Below are 17,627 nucleotides of genomic sequence, written 5' to 3' on the forward strand. Positions count from 1 at the left end.
ACTGGGTCCTGTTCTTAGCCCTGGCTTTAAATTCAGTGTCTAGAAGTGGAAGGTAGAACTTGGACAGAAGTTGGAGCTGCTGTAGCCCGTTACTGGCATGTTTAAAGCCGGTGTAACTCAGGTAAATAGGTCAGCATTACCACAGAAAGCTTTGCTGCCCTGAGGTAGTAGTGGAAGGAGAACCCAGCAGGAGGTGCTGGTACCTCTGGAATTGTAGCCTGTAAATATTTGCAGCCTGTGCAGCAATTCCCATTCCCCAAGGAATGATTTCCTTGTGGAGGCAAAAGGAGGGATAGTGCCATGTTCCCTGGACAAGTTTGCTCTGTCCTCAACTCTTAACCCATCACTGGACTTTGTGTCAGCAGTTTCTTGTCGTGACTGTCAGAAAAGCTCAGTGGGAGGCTGCAGCAGGAGCTACTGGTATAATTTCTGGTAGATGTTCCAAGCAAAGCTTCTGTGACAAAACAGTGACTGTACTGATACTTGCCATGAACATTTTTAGTGTCTGAGTCAAAACCCTGCTATCTGCCCTTAAAAGCTAAATTGTTAAGGTACCTACAGGTTTTGACTATGGCTGGTATGGAAAAATTACTTAAATTGAGTTTTTAACTCAGTAAGGATGAGCAAGCTAGAAAAACTGAAAAGAGATTCAAGTTATAGGCTGGTAATTGGGGTTAAAGCTGCTGCTGTAAAGTTTAAACTGGATTGTTTTTGAAAACCTGCAGTGACCATATTGCCTTACTCAGGCTATGGTTTAAAAGCTGATGGCTCATCTGAACTTCAGTGTCTTGTTGGTAAAAGTTTTGATCTTATCCCACCCCTTCCTGGATGGGTTTTATTGTAACCCTACACAAACTGAGCCTCACTGCTGAGGGGTTTTACTTACTTATAAGTGACGAATTCTGTTTAAAGTTATTTAAGAAAATATCTACTGAGAGTCACCTCCAGCACGGTGGGGAGTTCTCACTGCCTGCTGCCTCTGCCTTGGTTCCAGCAGCCAGGCTGTGGGGCAGGTGGGCAGGCTGGGAGCTGTAGGCTGACCTCACATGTTTAGGAAGGGATAGGTAGACGCTACTGTGAGTCAGGAACATTTATTTCGTGACAACTGAACACACTGCAGAGTTTGGGTGGAGTGGAGAACAAAACTGCATCTTCAGTGAGCGCTAACGTGACCTGAATGGGATTGGGGTTGTATTCTGGGTTTGGTCCTAACCTTGCTCTCTGTCCTTCAGCTACTTGGAGGATGCAGTGATGCACCTTGACCAAAGCGACCCCATCACCCGCGACCACATGGGGTCAGTCATGAACCAGGTGCGGCAGAAGCTCTTCCAGTTCCTCCAGGTGGAACCCCACAACCCTCTGAGCAAGCCTGCGCGTCGCCTCATGATCATGCTGCAGGGCCTGGTCACCCCTGGCATGACCTAGGAGGAGCTGCCTGCCTGGTGGGCTGCTCCACCAGAGCCCACCCAGCAGATCTGTAGTTACTAACGACGCCTGGCTGGTGTCAAGAGCTCTTGCCAGGAAATCATCAACGCGTGTGTGATGTCTCTAAGGCGAACACCATCTGTGTATAGTTCCAAATAGTCACTGAACATTCACTTGGCTTATTTTTCCTAAATAGCCTCTTTTTTGAGAGTTAAATCTCTTCTTCACCTGCCCATCCGTCCCCAAGGCTGGCTGGCAGTCCAAGTCTCGTGCAGCAGAAGCCGATGGATTCCTTGCCCCTTTAAAAGTTTGGATCAGCGCGGGAGCAGCGAGGCGTGCGCTGAGCCCAGGGGCTGCTCCTTGCTGGCCAGAAACCTGTACCCACACCTTAGGGAAGGGCTCAAACTCCTCCTCCCTGGCAGGCTGCAGGCACAGGGAGGAGGTCAGCTGAGCGAGAGGGGTTAGATAGAATTCATTAATTAGTTAGTTACTCTGCGGTTCGTTAATTCCAGATCCACAGGGGAGTGCCCGGCCCACCTGGCGCAGTGAGGCAGGTTTGGGCAGGGCTGATACCTCTGGAGTGCCACGGGGAGGGGCTCTGGGTCAGGGTGCTGAGGCAGCAGCAAACTGCAGGAGCCCTGGGGGCCACGGTTCTGTTGTGCATTGGAGCATGTCCATGTTTCAGACATTAGTTTTGATTTTACACTGAGGTTTTTCTTTTTATCTAAATTTTGAAGTTTTGGGGGGTTTTGTTGTTCTTTTTTTTTTCTTTTTTGGTTTTTTTTTTTTTGGAAATAACATTGAGAACAATTCAATAAAAAACTTTTTGAGAAAAAAGATGTGGAGACCTTCTTCTGTTGTGTGGTGGAGGGAAGACTGAAGGGTCTTTTAGGATATCAAGCTATCTCCAGGCTGGAGCCTGAGATGATGGGCCACTGTCACCTCTCTCTTTCCAGAATTTTTCCTGAGTCTCTCCTCATGGTTTCCTGTGTGAGTCCAGCAGGGCATAGTGGTCGCTGCTTCCTGGGAGAGGCAGGAGGTGATGGTGGGCTGCTGGCTGTGGGAAAGGGACATTAATTCCCCTTTTCACAGCAAAAATGTCTCTGGCTGCTCCTCCTTCCTGGAGAAGAGAAGGCTCTGGGACGACCTTACAGCACCTTCCCAATACATACAGGAGCTCCAATAGAACTGGAGAAGGGCTTTGGACAAGGGCATAGGGTGACAGGGCAAGGGTGAATGGCTTCACACTGACGGAGGGCAGGATTAGATTGGATATTAGGAAAAATTTCTTCCCTGTGAGGGCAGTGGGCCGCAGGTTGCCCGGAGTAGCTGCGGATGCCCCATCCCTGGAAGTTCGCAAGATCAGGTTGCACAGGGCTGGAAGGTGTCCCCGCCGGGTTGGACCCGTCCAACCCAACCATTCTGTGATCCCGTGAAGCGCAGGGGCCGGGGTCCAGCCCCGGGGGCTCTCCGCCCCTCGGCGGGGCCGGCAGGGCGTGCCGGGGGCCGGGCCGGGGCGGTGCCGGCGGGCCGGGGGCGGGCGGCGGGGCCGGGGCTGCCGGCGGCGGCGGGCGCGGAGCACTCGGCGGCGGCGGCGCGGGGTCCGCACCATGGGCGGCGGCTGCTGGCGGCTGCTGGGCGTCGTGTGCCCGCTGCTCCTGCACCTCGGTGAGTGCCGCGGGACCGCTCCGGGCCGGGCTGCGGGACCGACACCCCGGGCTCTCCCCGCCGGGGCTGGGGGCGGGCGGGTGGGAGCGGGACCGCGGCCGCGTCCCGCACCCTCTGTAGCTGCGGGGAGCGGGGTGCCCGGTTGCCTCTCGGCTCAGCGATCCATCCGCTCTTGTCCCGTGTCCTGAGATCCTGGCGAGGAGGAATGCGGCTTCACGGCGCTGTCCGGGGTGTCTCTGCTCAGGCGGGGACGGCTCCCGAGCTCTGGCTCTCCAGCCCTGTGTGCTCACCCCAGCACCCGCTGGCTTTGCCTGCTGCCCTCGTTCAGCGGGGCCGGAGGGCATCCTGATCGCTGGGGACTGTCACCCGGCAGGTCCTGTGCCTCACTGGCACCAGCGTGTCCCCTCCACACTCCCGCTCCTCCGAGCGCCGAGGGAGGATGCGGAGCACAGCGATACCCGGTGACATCCCTGCTCTGAGGAGAGATGCGGAGCCTGGGATTAACCTGGTCCGGCTGCACGGACAATGAAGGACAGGGACCACCAAACCCCTGCTGGTTTTTAGGCTTAGAGGGTGGGAGACTCCGACCCGTCCCCAGGAGCAGGATGGCTGCACTCGCTGGGGAGCTCGGGATGCTCTGCAGCGCCCTGGGAAACTTCCCCCGTGCTTTTCCCTTGGGCTTTCTCCCTGACGGAGCCGGGGGCAGGTTTTTCCCCATGGTTTTGCAGCGGAGCAGCGGAGGTGATTTGCCCTCTTGCTTTCTCCTTTGCTCACCCTGTTCAGCCTCGTACCGAGGGAGCTGAGCAGAGGAGAGGGCTTGTTCCAGACCTTAGAGGAGCCCGGAAGGTGAAACCTCAGCCTGCAGCAGGGACAGGCTGAAGGGAAGCTTCATCTGGCTCTGCCAGCTGCTGGGTCCTTGGGCTGGTGGGAGGCAGGTTTGTGCCTGACTGGGTGAAAAGAGGAGCAGTGGATCCCACGTTTCTCTACTGATACCTGCAATGTTTGTGACCCACGTGTCTGGCATCGGTCCGAGGCTTTCCTCGGTGCTGTGCTCAGGGGGTTCTCATTGCAAACACCTAAAATGCCCTGTGATCATGTCAGGCTCACCCTGGTGTTAGTCTCAACCACAGCCACTTTGCTCAGGAGCCTGTTCCAGGAGTGCAGGCATGGGATGCCAGCAGCAAGGCACACGGCTTCCTGGAGACATCCTGGCTGCCTCAGCAGTCACCAGGAAACTTTCAGCTGTTTCTGGGGTCACCTTTCCACAGGGGTCTCATGCAGGGCTCTCCTCAATTAGAAACCTCCCTGGTGCACACCCTTGTCACTTCCAAAACTCTTAACTCCTGTGAATTGGCACAGGGACCCCACATCTTCTGGCCTTCAGGACCTCTGGGGCAGAGCTGAGGACCATGCAGGTTTTCTCTGTGACCCAGTCACACACCAGCTCCTTTTGAGCTTCCCACTGGTCGTGGATGCACTGGCAATCCTCATGAACACCCCCTGTCATCCACTGTCCCACGTCCAGCACCAGGGTATGGCCAGTGCCAGTGGGGAATGGTTTGTGGAGCAGAGCAGGGGCTTCTCAGAATGGAGCGGCCAGACTTGCACTTGTGCCTTTTCCTTTTGTACTTTTACTTCCTCTTTCCTCCCCCACTTCCCCTCCCTGTTTTCCCTTTCCCTTTTCTCTTTATCCTCTCCCCTTTCCTGTTCACCTTTCCCCTTCCCTCTTTCTCTTCACCCTTCCCCTTCCCACCTTTCTTCTTCCCTTCCCCTTCCCCTTCCTCTTTCTCTTTCCCACTTTCCCCTTCTCTTTCCCCTTTACCTTTTGTTTTCCCCTTTCCCTCTCTTTCCCACTGCAGCCAGAGCAGGGACTCCAGCTTGCTGAGCCGTTGCTTTGTTTTTTTCTGTTGTAGTCACAAATTAATCTTTGCTGTCAGGGGATAAAGGCCGGGACAGATGGCTCTGGGGAGAGCCGGGGAGGCCCGAGGTGAATGGCAGCATCGCTGCGGGGCCGTCACATCGCGTCGGGCCCCCGGGCCGGGAGCGAAGGGTCACTACAGTGCCCAGGGAGGGGATGCCGCGGTCCGGGGGCATGTGGAAGCCTCTCGGCACATTTCAGAGCCCGGTGTCACCCTCAGCCGGTGACACGGTCACACCACGCTGCCCTGAGCCGGGCAGGCGGGGGCTGTCGGGGCTCGGCGGGGCTCAGCTCGGTGTCTCCTCTCTGTGCCCCGCAGCCGCGAGCCAGGAGCCCGTCAGCATGGCGGGACAGTGCGATACCATCTACAAGGGCTTCGCCGAATGCCTCCTGAGCCTGGGGGAGAGCATGGCCCAGAGCGTCCGGCAGCAGCAGCAGGAGGAGGGCGGCGACGAGGCGCAGGAGCTGGACGCCATCTGCAAGTGAGTGTCCGTGTGGGAGCCGCTGGGACGGTGGGGTCACCCGCCACCAGCATCGCCCCGATCCCCGCCCTCCTCCCCAGGTCCTGGGATGATTTCCACACCTGCGCCAGCGAGGTGCTGTCGCGGTGCCCCGTGGAAGCGGCCACCGTCTGGGAGTCGCTGCGCCAGGAGTCCCGCAAGATCCAGTTCCAGGGGAACCTGCAGGAGCTGTGCAGCGCCCGGGGCCGCCTGGCCAGCGCCCAGAGCTCGCCGGCCTCTGAGACCAACCAGGCCACGCTGCGGGGCTCGGCCGCCGCCCCGCAGCCTCACCCGCTGGCCCTGCTGGCCCTGCTGGCCCTGCCGCTGCTGCTGCTGCCCCGGCTGTAGCCCGGCTCGCCCTCGGGGTGCCCAGGTGATGCCGGCTCCGTTCCCCCGGTTGCTGGCCGGTCCCCGCTGCGCCCACCTCCCTCCCGGGCATCCCTCGCGGGGCACGGTCCTCTCCTGCAGCACTTCAGATGGATTTATATTTATATTAAAAGACACTTTTACATTTCTCCTGTCTCTCTGCCATGGGATGCCCCTTGAGCCCCTCCCAAGCTCCGTGTTTGCTCAGGGGACTGGAGAGGAGGTGATCCCTGAACCAGTCCCCAGGAAGGGTCAGTGGGAGGGTCTGCGACTCCATTCCTCCAGTGTATTGCCCATGGCCATGCCAGGGGGTCTGTGGGACCATGGACAGCCCCAGGAGGGGGCGATTCCCACTGCCCTGGTGCTCCCTGGCTGCTGCTTCTCAGGGCTGGGTTTAGCAGATATTCCCTTTAGAGGTGGGTCAGATGTTTTATTCCTTTTAAAGGGAGCCTTAGGGAAACACAGGGTGCAGATTTGTCTTTTTGGCAGCCAACAGCTTGTCCTCTGATGGGCAACTCCAGTGACATTTTCTGTTTTCTACCACTTTTATTTTGGTCTTGCTGTATTCATGGTCATGAAGAAAATATGGTTTGCAGGGAAGAGAGGGGTTTTTTTGTTGTTTTTTATACCAAGATGATGGAGGAAAAAAAAGCTAGGGAACTGGAAATCTCATCCAGGTTCACAGGGAACTTGTCGAAGTTAAACCAAGATGATTTGTGGGTGTTTAAGTTGGCTAAACTTGTATCTATCAGTGGAAGATGCTCTAATTCCCATCCCTGTCACTTTTATGCTGAAAAGTTAGCATATTTCTCCCAGATGCTAAAGCCCAGAGTGCAAACCAGCTCCCCTAGGCCTGGGCTGGTGAGGCATCCCCCTCACTCTCCCAGGCACAGCCTTCACTCCCCATGCATCGCCTGAAGGGCCACTGGAATTGCAAATGGGCCACCCCAGCTGTGGCACAGGTCAGGGGCTCCTTGCTGGTGTGGCCCCAGACCCCAGCAGCAGTGCTGGGTAAATCTGGCTGTGGTAATCTGGTGGGTAAATCTGGCTGGCATGTGGGAAACCATCCCACTTGGGAAAGGCAACAAAATCCTCTGGCCGACACCACAAGTGCCACCACTCTGAGCATCGCTCCAGGCTCAGCAGAGAGCAGGAGCCAGGAGCTCCTGTGTGCTGTGGGTAGCAAGTTGCTGCTGTTTCTGTGATTTCCATGACTTCAAGGCTGTCCCAAAAACATTCCAGCAGCTGGGCACATAGTTTTGGTCTGGGGAAGCTTTTGCCACGCTGTCCTGTGGCTGAAAGCTTTCAGCGTGTGAGCGAGGAGCTCAGTAATCACTGTCCTCATCAAGCCAGGGAAAAATATTGCTTGTTTCATCATAAAACCTCTTCCTGAGAGGTCTCGTAACTTAAACAGGTGACTGGTCACCTCTGGGATGTCCCCCTGGCTGTCCCAGTCCTCTGCCAGGCTCTGGGTCCAGGAAACACTAACAGGACTGCTGGCTCATCCCATGGGGCTGAGTGGTTCCTGCCGATCCCTCAGCTCTGTGGGGGGCTCTGTGTTTATTTCCCGTTATTTATCTCACTAACCAGCCTGGAGCTGGCTGGGGGGGCACAAAACATCTGGGCTCCCGGCAGCCCTTGCTGGGGGAAGATGCTGATCCCGGGGCCGGCGCCCCATGGGACACGGGGCAAGACACCACCCCAGCTCTCCTCACGCAGCAGCTGCCGCTCCCCGTGTTTAACGCCAGCGCCGGGGGGATAATCCGCCGATTCTTTCCTTCCCCGTTCCTGACAATCCTGTGTTTAAGGGTGAATTAGTGGCGGATCCCGGCAGGGGCTAAGAGGATAAACGCCAGCCGGGCGCCGGCCACGCACCGCGCAGCGCCCGCCGGCACCTCCGAGCGGTGGGATCGGAGGGCAGGGGGAGGTGGCCGGGGACGTGGTGCTGTGACAGGCTGCCACCACCATGGTGACACTTGCAGACAACAAAATGCTGCTTCAATCCAGCCGGAATCAAAGCCTGGGAAGATCCACGCACATCCACCGGGTGTTTCACCCTGTGTGCAGAAGGACACACCGCAGAAGGTCCCATGTCCTGGAAAATGTCACCGTACATGTCACAGACCCTTGGCTATGTCACCACGTGTCCTGAGCACCAGTACTTGTCACCACACGTGGCTCACACCTTTGGCTGTGCTTCCCTGTGTGTCTTGCAGCTGAAAGGTGTCACAGTGTCACCACACAGCCTGAAGGCATGGTGGCTCTGGGAAGCCAGGGCTGGGATTTGGATGTGCTGGAAAATGCTGGACCTGGGTGTCACCACTGCTTGGTGACACTGCACGTGCGAGTCCACAGCAAGGCACTGCCCAAACCCCAGTGCCACCTGTGACCCCAGTCCTCCTATGGGGAGGTGCCTGCAGGGCCGAGGGCAGCAGTGTGACAGCAAGGGTGGGCATGCTGACCCCAGGAAAGCTCTCTGGTGCTCCAAACTGGGACATTGAGCCAGTGGCTTCCTTCCCATTGGGTCTAAGTGTTTGGGACAGTCCTGCAGCTGTGTCCTGCTGTGGGAAGGGACAACATCTTTGTCCCTGTCCCCAGGAGCAGCTGGCTCCCTGCACACTGACAACACCTTAAAGCAACTGTCCAGGCTGAAAGGAGTGGATGGTGGGGAATGAGAGTGGGGACCCCGGCAGTGGGAGCCTTTGGAGCACCCACCGTGCTGTGGAAACCCCTTGTTCTGGTTATGAAACTCTGGTGACCTACTTTACACTCCCTGCTTTTGTTCTTAATTCCCAGATATGGCCGCTCTCCAGATTTTGCCCATCAAGGCAAATTAATTGGAGTAGATCCTAATTTGCTCTCTGCTATTCTTTGGGCAGAAGATTAAATGCTCTGCAGACATTATCTCCCTCTCTCTTCTCTAAGAGACAAACCTGAATTAATAAAAAAAAGAAAAAAAAAGGGATAAAGGCCAGCTGAATCCAGCTGAGTTGATGTTTGAATTCACTTTTTGCAATCGCAGAAGGGGACAGGGAGGCCCTTGTGTCCCCAGGCAGCTGGAACCAGATGGTGACACTATTCTAGGTGGCTGTGTGAGTGAGACAGCACACGTGGCACAGTGACATGAGGGCCAGCTTCCCACCATGCTGCCCAACGCCTCTGCCACACGATGGCTGAACCCTCCATTCCTTCACCCAGGGAAATTCCTCCTGGTGAAGGTGCCAGCTGGGGAATGACTCCTCATCTATGGGGATGCACTCAGGTTTCTCTAACTGGATAGACTAGTGTGGAGGCCACCAGCAGAGGGGGGATGGCTCCTTGACCTTCCATGGCCCCAGTGCCACAGTCCCAGTCTGGCATCCCCAACCAGGCACCAGTTTTGCCACCTTCAGCCTTGCTGGCATCCTAGGGGGAGCGGGAGCATTGGAAAACAAGCATAGCCTGGAGGACACTATGTCACACTGCTGGCCAGTGTCCGAGTTTGCATGGGGATTTCTGCTAAGCCAAATGTCCAACTTTCCATAAGGAACCACCAAAAGACAGCCTCAATCCCCGTGGACGGGAGGCAGTGGGAACAGCTGAGCTGGAGTCACCTCTGCCGTGGGGGCTGTGTTCAGCCCCCCGCCTGGCACCCCATCTGCGCTCTGCTTTGGGGCTGCTTTATTCTCCAGAGAGGCATATGGAAAGTTGGATTTCTTTTTTAAGCAGCTTTAATTGAACATCCTCCCGTTACGACCTCTGCTCAGCTTTGCTGGGACAACCTTGAGCTCTGGCCTGGCATGGCCGCTGAAGGTTGGGCTCACTGCCACACAGGGCAGGGATGCAGCTCAGAGGAAATCCAGGTTTCCTGCTTCACCCCATCCATTTGGTGGCAGATTTCTCCTGGCTTCCTATGGCCTGGCACAGCAGGAAGTCCTGGGATCCCCAAATTTGCCCCATGCTCAGGATGTGCAGCTTTGTGGTGCTGGGGAAGGGGGATGCTAGAGATGCTTCCAGCCATTCCCACCATTCCACAGGGAATTACAGCTTGTTGCACCCCAGTGAGATCCTGGAGTCAGCTGGCAGCACCACAGGGAGGTGTGGGATGCAAAGGGAGTTCTGAAGTTCCTGCTCCAAGCAGGGCTAGTGCTGGTGCTGGAGCCAGCTCTGGAGCACCTCTGCACCTCCAGGAAGAGAGGATCCTCCACCTGTGGGTAGCCAGCATCGCCCCACTGGTCCCAGCCTGCCCTTAGCAGCTTCCACAGGAGAAGCCCTGAAGAAACCACTAACAGGAGATACAAAACCTAGGGGAACCCACCCTTGCAGAGGGGTGAGGGCTCTCAGGAGGGAGCAGCCATGCTGCAGGACCAGGGGAGCAGTGGGCTAGGGTTCCACTCCCTGGAAGCGTTCAAAGATGGAGCTCTGAGCAATCTGGTCTGGTGGAAGCTGTCCCTGCCCATGGTAGGGAGTTTGGAACTGGATGACCTTTAAAGGACCTTTCCAACACAAACCATCCCAGGATTCTGTGACTCTTCACAGACATTCCTGCCTCAAGGGCTGAACCCTTCCCACGGGGCTGGGGGCAGGCTGTAGTTCTTGGGCATCAGAGCTGGCAGGGGATTTCTGAAGGGGATTTCTGAAGGGGTCAGCACAGAAGAGCAGGGGGAGGCTCCTCTCCAGGGAGAGCAGCATCTTGGAAGGGAAAAGGCAAAAAAAAAAAAAAAAAAAAAAGGTGACAACAGTCCATTTGGCAGGAAAACCTGCTGTTAGATCCTGCCCAAGCACACCATTGCTTTGTGAGTGTGTCAGAAACCTGTTACCTTGGAGTAGGGAGAAAAAACCCCAATGTTTTTTGGCTGGAGCAGTGCTGGTGGGAGCCCAGGCACCCAGAGCCTGGCAGGATGAGTGGCTGCAGAACCTCTCAGTGCTCAGAGCTTCACAGCTGGTGGCTCCAGCAGCAAGGTGCTTATCCCTGTCAGAAATCTTCCTGCTGTAGCTGCAGAAAAGGCTCTAGATGGAATAACAGGCATCAGGAATCAACAGGCAATGACCCCAAGGTCAAACCGGGTGCCTGACCTGGCAGGCTGTGGATCACACGGATGAACAGACAGTTCCTGCCTCATCCCTGGGTGTTTTGCCAGGAGGATGTTGGCTTTGTGCAGATGTCTGGTGTGAAGCTCTCTTGGCTCCAGTGGGTCTCAGAGCACCACCACAGCATAAATAATACAAGAGCTGCTCTTATTGAGGTTCTCAGAAGTCCCCAGTTCAGGCCCAAGGGTTCGATGCCTGTTGGCTCTTTGATATTTTTCAGCGGTGATGGACCTGGAACAGCCTCATTCAGTGTTCCCATGAGGCTGGTCAGGAAACAAAGCTGTGAGGAAGTGACTAATGGAAGCTGCATCCCCTGAGGGAAACAAATCCTTGCTGAGTGCTTATCCCTGTGTGAGCTCCCTGGCCAAGGTGAGGCAGCCCACTGCCCTACACCCATCAACTGGGATGACAGAGAGGAACGTGCTGGTGGAACCAAGCTGGGATGACCTTGACAAACAAGCCTAAAATAACAGGATCAACTTAAACGGGGACACGTGCAAGGTTTCACATGTCAGACACAGGCTAAGCCACCTCTCAGGGACAGTGTGGGGAATGTGTGGCTGGGGAAACATCTCCATAAAGAAAGTTGGGGGGATTAGAGGGCTAAAAACCGACCAGAAGCGCCATTACTGTGTGGGACAACAAGAACCGGGGAGTTTCCCTTGCAGAGAACTGCACAACTCACCCAATCCATCAATTCCAGCCCAGGCAGCCCCTTCTCAACCCTCACACATTTCCACACCTTGTTGGGAATTACACAGAGAAGCAGCTGATGACAATAATGTGCATCAGCAGGTACAACTTTTACTACGTTATGACTTACTAATCATTCTAAAGCAGCCGAAGATCCTAGGAGCATTAAAATAAACCTGGCTATTTTTAAAAGCATGGTAGGAGTGTGAAAAAAGCCCCGCTCCACCTGAGCCGCCTCGGGAATGACGTGACAGCCAGGCTGGAAAACAAGCCCGGCAGCATTGCGTTTGTGTGCCCCCAAGGGAAAGGAGTGCTGTCAGCATCCCTGCCAGGTGTCATCCCTCTCTCCCTGCCTTCAGGTCATCCAGGGCCGGGACTCGGAGTGTTTTGTTTGAGGATGAGGAAAGGATATGAGGAAGAAAGTCCACGGGCAGTTACCAAGCAAACTTTGCGGGTTTTGTGGCACTTAGTAGCTGGGGCAAAGAAAGGAGAAAGGAATGCGCCTCGTTATTCTGCTGTGCACAAGGGCTGTCCCACAGGGACCGGGTTTTCCCTGCCAAGGAAAAGGACCGATGTTTCCGGGCAATTCTTTTTCGAAGGGAATGTTTTTCCAGAGTCCCGCAGCGCAGCAGGGAGCCCTCAGAGCTGCTCCATGGGCTGCGGGCTCCAAGGCGCTGCTGGGGAGCTGTCAGAGCTGGATTTGGCTCCAAAGACGAGAAACTGCAGCCGCTCTTCCGAGGCAGGAGCACGGGGAGCGGGAACATTGCCCCTGCCAGGGGCCACCGACTCAGCCCACGGGGTCACAGGGGTGCAAAATGCAGATTATGCCAATGTTACCATAAGGCAGGATGTTCTTTGGTGTAAGACCTTTGTACGCTTTCAAACCTAATCAGCAAAAAAGGAGAGCTAATCAGGTGGAACAGGCAGCAGCCAACACTCCTCACTCAAGAATATTCTGGAACTAACAAGATTTAGGGATGTAATAAACAAAGATGTTGATGTTCGCCTATGTAAACATTGCCAACTTGGCAAAATACTCCATGTCCGTGTATCTTAAAGCTGAACTATCTTCGTGGTAACACTAAAATTTGTGCTATGGGTCAAAAAGACCTATCGGTGAAGGTCCTTCCCCTGAGCAGAAGTTACCTGGATTAAGTTATGTGATTCCTATGGAAATTACTAACCAATCTTAATAGAGAAGCTGTCCTTGGGAAGTCACTAACGCTGAAGTTCTCTGTGTAAATAATGGCACAGAAAGCCTGATGGGTGTGCTGGATTTGTGGAACAGCATCGAGCTCCCAGGCTGGGGCAGCTCTGAAATAAACAACCGATGTTTCTCTGGAGTGTGTCATGATCGGCTCGGTGCACAGCAAGGAACGAGCCCGATTTTGTGGGTAACAGCAGGGCCAGAGCAGTGAGGAGACCCCGGGGTCCATGGGGGTGAGGAGCTCCAGGGGCCCGTGGGGCTGAGACGTGCTGGGGCTGAGGAGCCCGGGATGGGGTCCCAGAGCCCTGAGGGGTCCCAGGCGGGGCTCAGGGGCGGCTGTGAGGCCCGGAGCCCCTCACTCTCCCGGAGCCCCTCACGCCCCCCAGAGCCCCTCACGGCCCCGGAGCCCCTCAGCCTCCAGAGCCCCACAGTCTCCCGGAGCCCCTCACACCCCGGAGCCCCTCATAGTGCCAGAGCCCCTCATAGTGCCAGAGCCCCTCATGGTCCCAGAGCCCCTCATGGTCCTAGAGCCCCTCATGGTCCCAGAGCCCCTCACGCCCCAGAGCCCCTCACGGCCCGGAGCCGCGGGCGGTCCCGGGCGGCCCCGGCAGGGGGCGGTAAAGCGCCCCCGCCCTCCCCGCGTCTCGGCCCCGCCCCCCGCCCCCTCCGCCAATCGCCGCGCGCGGTGTCCCCGCCCCTCGGGCGTCCCCGGCGCGGAGTGATGACGTCGGGAGGCGGTGCCGCGCCGCGGCCGGAGTGGGCCGAGGTGAGTCCGGGATCGGCGCCCCCGGGACCGCCCGACCCGGCACCGGCTCCGGTCCCGGCTCCCCTCCCTTTCCTCCTCTCTCTCACTCCGGGGGCGGCGGTGGTGCGGCCCGGGAAGCGCCGGCGCGGCGGGCCCCGGCGTCTCAGCCCCGGCGTCTCAGTCCCGCCGCTGCCCGGGGCGCTGGGCCGCGGGGCCGGGCGGGCCGGGGAGGGAGCCCTGCCCGTTCCCGGTGTCCCCTCGGCGGGACAGACCCGGTGCTTCCCAGGCTGGAGCCGAACCTGCCGCGGGAAACGAGCTCCCGCCACCGACCCGGCCCTGGGTCCCCTTTCCAGTTTAGCCACAAGCGGGCTGGGCTGGGATGAGTTCTGGAAACAAACGGCTTTGGAATCCCGGCTGGGGTGGCTGATTCTGGCCCTGGCTCCGGCACAGCCGCCTGCGGTGCTGCAGCAGCTCCAGCTCTGGGTTTCCACTCTGAAATCCACCAGGAGCTCGCAGTGGGCGTGCCAGGCATGCAGTGGGTTCAGCCAGACAGTGAGAGGCACGTTCGAGACGCGGTAGTGACAGGGAGGGCGAGGAGCTCGATCTCCCAGGAGGGAACCATAAATCCCATGTTCCTTCCCACCCATTCCTGTGGCTCAGATAGTTTGCCACCTGCCAAGTATGTGATTTCCCACTGGGAGAGCTTGTAATGCTTGTAATTTCTCTTAGTTCCTTTCCCCACGTTCCCGGTGGTTACTGCACAGGAGCATGTCCTGCCCTAATGGGGAATTAAGCATTTTGTTGCTGACTCTGGTTCTGTAGCCTTCACTGGAACACTCAAGTGTACAGGGAGGAGCCACTGACATGCTGGAGTTGCTGCCAGATCTCAGTTAATGCCGTGAGTGGATTTATAGCTTATATTTTCAAGTGATTCATTCTTCAGTTTGGTTTTAGTTATGGGTGGGATGTTTTACATGGGTCCTTCTCTACATGTTGAATTACTCTGTAATAATCTTTTTTATGGATGTTCTCTTTCCATTTCTCTGTTAACTTAAAATGCTTTAAGGTTCAATAATGCTGGGAAAGCTGTCCATGGGAGGCATTATTCAGGACTAGCCAGAGCTCTTAATTTTTTATCATGGTGCTTTAATCTGAATGAAGCCCCACCTCCAGGGCAGTGCTTGGTGGAAGTCAGCTAAGCTTTCTGTGAAGTTGTTTTTTATTTCTGCTGCCTGCACCCTGCCACAGGCCTGTCTGTACATGGCTGGGTTGTTTGACCTCAGGGTGCTGCCAGGAGGGAACTTCTCCCTTGAGAAGTTACTTTGATGATGTTTGATTATAAGACTGAATCTTAACTAAAGCCTGGTTTTCTTTCCAGGTTGGATGAAGAGTCTCAACTTCTTCCAGGTGTCCCTTTAAAACATTTCTTATTTCTCCACTTGCTTCTCCCCATGGAAGACAGGCTGGGGTTCCTTTTCTGCTGTTCATGCTGAGCAGTTGCTTGGAGAGGTGGTGCTTGAGTGGAGACAAGCCTGGTGATGGTAAGACCTCAAATCACATTTTCAAGGCTAATGGGTTTCTGTAGCCTCCTGAAGGCTCAGGCAGAGCCACTCAGTGACTGCCAGAGCCACAGGTGGCTTCCCCATCTCCTGACCAGTCATACTGTTTTAATCAGCACATGAAGACTTGCCCCAAGTGCAGCTGGTTTGGTTTTGTTGGGACACAGTGTGGTGAGCAAGAGCTCCTAGTCTGGAGCAGCTGGGAGGAATTCCACTTCTTACAGGCAGCTCCTTTGGAAAGCCAGAAGTGCCACTTGGCGCCTAAAGATGTAAAATAAAGCAAAATTGAGATTGTTGAAAGATGTGAAAGCCCAGCTTGATTTCTCAGGGTTTGGAGGATGAGGGACTTGCTGACTAAAAGCTGCCCTGAGCAAATGAATGTCTCCCTTTTAGCAGGGGCTGCCCCTTAAAACCAGTGTGCCTCTGGCTCCACATTCCCTGCCTCTTCTGCTGTTCCACTGATCCCCAGTAGCAAAGTAGTGAGAAGCTTAAGACAGTGTACAAATTCAATATAAAGAAAATCTTGGGAAGATGGGTTAAGTGTACAAGTTGCTGAGGTACTTCTGGTGAGCAAACTCAGAACTATTGGGTTTTTATTTGGCTGCTGACTGATAAAGCTGAGCAGATCTAACAAAACTAAAGAAAAAGCTTGACTTTTTTTCTTTATTTGCTTTTTATTAAGCAGTTGTGTCTGGACAAAAACACCTCCAGAAGTCTTGTGCAGCCTCAACTGCTCTGTGGCTGATTCAGGGCTCAGCAGGGAGCAGAAACCAACGATCCCCAATAAAGAGAGATACTGTGTGATTTCTGTGGACACGTGTTCTGACCATGATTGAGTGTTTGTAGGCACTGCCTTCACTCACTCATGATGAAAGCAGCAGAGCACTGTGCATGTTCTGTAGCAGAGAGCAGTGGAAATCCCATATTCTCAGTTTGTGATAACATGGTGCTATTGTTTTGATTCAAATGGAGGGAAATATCTTTACTGCCTTGATTCCTCTTTATTTGTTTCTTCTCATTCTTTTTCTAAGATTCAAATGTGGGAATCACCCCGGATGTGGTTGCTGCTGGTGCTCCCCTGGGAACATGCCTTGATAGGGAATTAACACCAGTCAGTGATGGGCTGTGGGACCAGCAAAGTGCTTCCCGAGCCCCCCAAAGATGTGCAGCTAGACCTGGTTAAAAAAGTGGAACCTTACACGGGCCACAGTGACATCTACAAGCATTTCATCAAAGATGACTGCGGGGCTGTCATCAAAGCTGGCTCTCCCTCCCCTCCCCATCACCCCAACCCCTATCCCGGGAACGCCCTGCCTGCCCAGCAGCCCGAGCCCCGCAAGAACAAAGTGGCCAAGTACCGCGCCAAGTTCGACCCGCGCGTGACGGCCAAGTACGACATCAAAGCGCTGATCGGCAGGGGCAGCTTCAGCCGCGTGGTGCGCGTGGAGCACAAGGCCACCAAGCAGCCCTATGCCATCAAGATGATCGAGACCAAGTACCGCGAGGGCCGCGAGGTGTGCGAGTCGGAGCTGAGCGTCCTGCGCCGCGTGCGCCACACCAACATCATCCAGCTCATCGAGGTCTTCGAGACGCAGGACCGCGTGTACATGGTCATGGAGCTGGCCACCGGCGGCGAGCTCTTCGACCGCATCATCGCCAAGGGCTCCTTCACCGAGAGGGACGCCACGCGCGTGCTGCAGATGGTGCTGGATGGGGTCAGGTACCTGCACACGCTGGGCATCACCCACCGCGACCTGAAGCCCGAGAACCTGCTCTACTACCACCCGGGCACCGACTCCAAGATCATGATCACCGACTTCGGGCTGGCGAGCGCGCGCAAGAAGGGGGACGACTGCCTGATGAAAACCACGTGTGGCACCCCGGAGTACATCGCTCCCGAGATCCTGGTCAGGAAGCCCTACACGAACTCCGTGGACATGTGGGCGCTGGGGGTGATCTCCTACATCCTCCTCAGCGGCACGATGCCCTTTGAGGACGACAACCGCACCCGCCTGTACCGGCAGATCCTGAAGGGGAAGTACAGTTACTCAGGCGAGGTGAGTGTGGTGAGGGGCAGTCAGGCAAGAAGCTCTGTTTTGTGCAAGCAAACAAACTCTATAACTTTGTGAAGGTTGTATGTTTGTTACAGCGCTGGACACACGTGGAGATTACTCTCTTTAAAAAACATGCGTACTTCTGGGAACTCTAGATCTTTTTTTATCCCCCTCTCAAATACATATGCATGCAATTTCACAATAGGTTCATACATATTCATTTTTACAGATTTCGCGTGACATTTGCTGCTAATTCTTTTTTATCAGAAAGAATTCTTAGGTCAGGTTGACCTGCTCTTGTAGCAGTCTCCGTTTCTCTGTCTGCCCCCCTCCCTTATTTCTGTCCTTCAGCGGAAGAAGTTTCTCCCAGTTTAGGCTTTTTATGAGAACAGGCAGTCAGACTAAACAGCTATGTTTTAAAA

At 55.5% G+C, this 17,627-nt stretch overlaps 3 protein-coding genes across 6 annotated transcripts in view; all 3 read left to right on the forward strand.

The window, feature by feature from the left end:
- The window catches only part of EDC4 (enhancer of mRNA decapping 4), a 33,202-nt gene extending 31,035 nt beyond the window's left edge, over window positions 1-2,167 (forward strand). The window contains exon 29 of the mRNA XM_030956122.1: window positions 1,233-2,167. Within this exon, the coding sequence (XP_030811982.1) occupies window positions 1,233-1,425 (193 nt within the window). The 3' untranslated portion in view covers window positions 1,426-2,167. The remainder of the gene's footprint in view (window positions 1-1,232) is intronic.
- Window positions 2,168-2,993: 826 nt separating this feature from the next.
- On the forward strand, window positions 2,994-5,984 carry NRN1L (neuritin 1 like). 2 transcript variants are annotated; one of them, XM_030956246.1, is made up of 3 exons: window positions 2,994-3,093; window positions 5,331-5,493; window positions 5,574-5,984. In XM_030956246.1, the coding sequence occupies exons 1-3, from the start codon at window positions 3,036-3,038 to the stop codon at window positions 5,857-5,859; spliced, it is 507 nt and encodes a 168-aa protein (XP_030812106.1). In that variant the 5' UTR covers window positions 2,994-3,035; the 3' UTR covers window positions 5,860-5,984. The 2 variants fall into 2 exon arrangements, with proteins under 2 accessions (XP_030812106.1, XP_030812107.1); XM_030956247.1 differs by lacking the exon at window positions 2,994-3,093 and adding an exon at window positions 5,074-5,080.
- Window positions 5,985-13,570: 7,586 nt separating this feature from the next.
- PSKH1 (protein serine kinase H1) overlaps window positions 13,571-17,627 on the forward strand; it is a 29,361-nt gene continuing 25,304 nt past the window's right edge. The window contains exons 1-4 of one of the 3 annotated variants that reach the window (XM_030956041.1): window positions 13,571-13,613; window positions 14,322-14,490; window positions 14,971-15,133; window positions 16,183-17,208. In XM_030956041.1, the coding sequence (XP_030811901.1) occupies window positions 16,270-17,208 (939 nt within the window). In that variant the 5' untranslated portion in view covers window positions 13,571-13,613; window positions 14,322-14,490; window positions 14,971-15,133; window positions 16,183-16,269. The remainder of the gene's footprint in view (window positions 13,614-14,321; window positions 14,491-14,970; window positions 15,134-16,182; window positions 17,209-17,627) is intronic. The other 2 variants (XM_030956040.1, XM_030956042.1) reach the window with 2 other exon arrangements.

The sequence above is a fragment of the Camarhynchus parvulus genome, chromosome 11, assembly GCF_901933205.1.
Source record: "Camarhynchus parvulus chromosome 11, STF_HiC, whole genome shotgun sequence".
Lineage (NCBI taxonomy): Eukaryota > Metazoa > Chordata > Aves > Passeriformes > Thraupidae > Camarhynchus > Camarhynchus parvulus.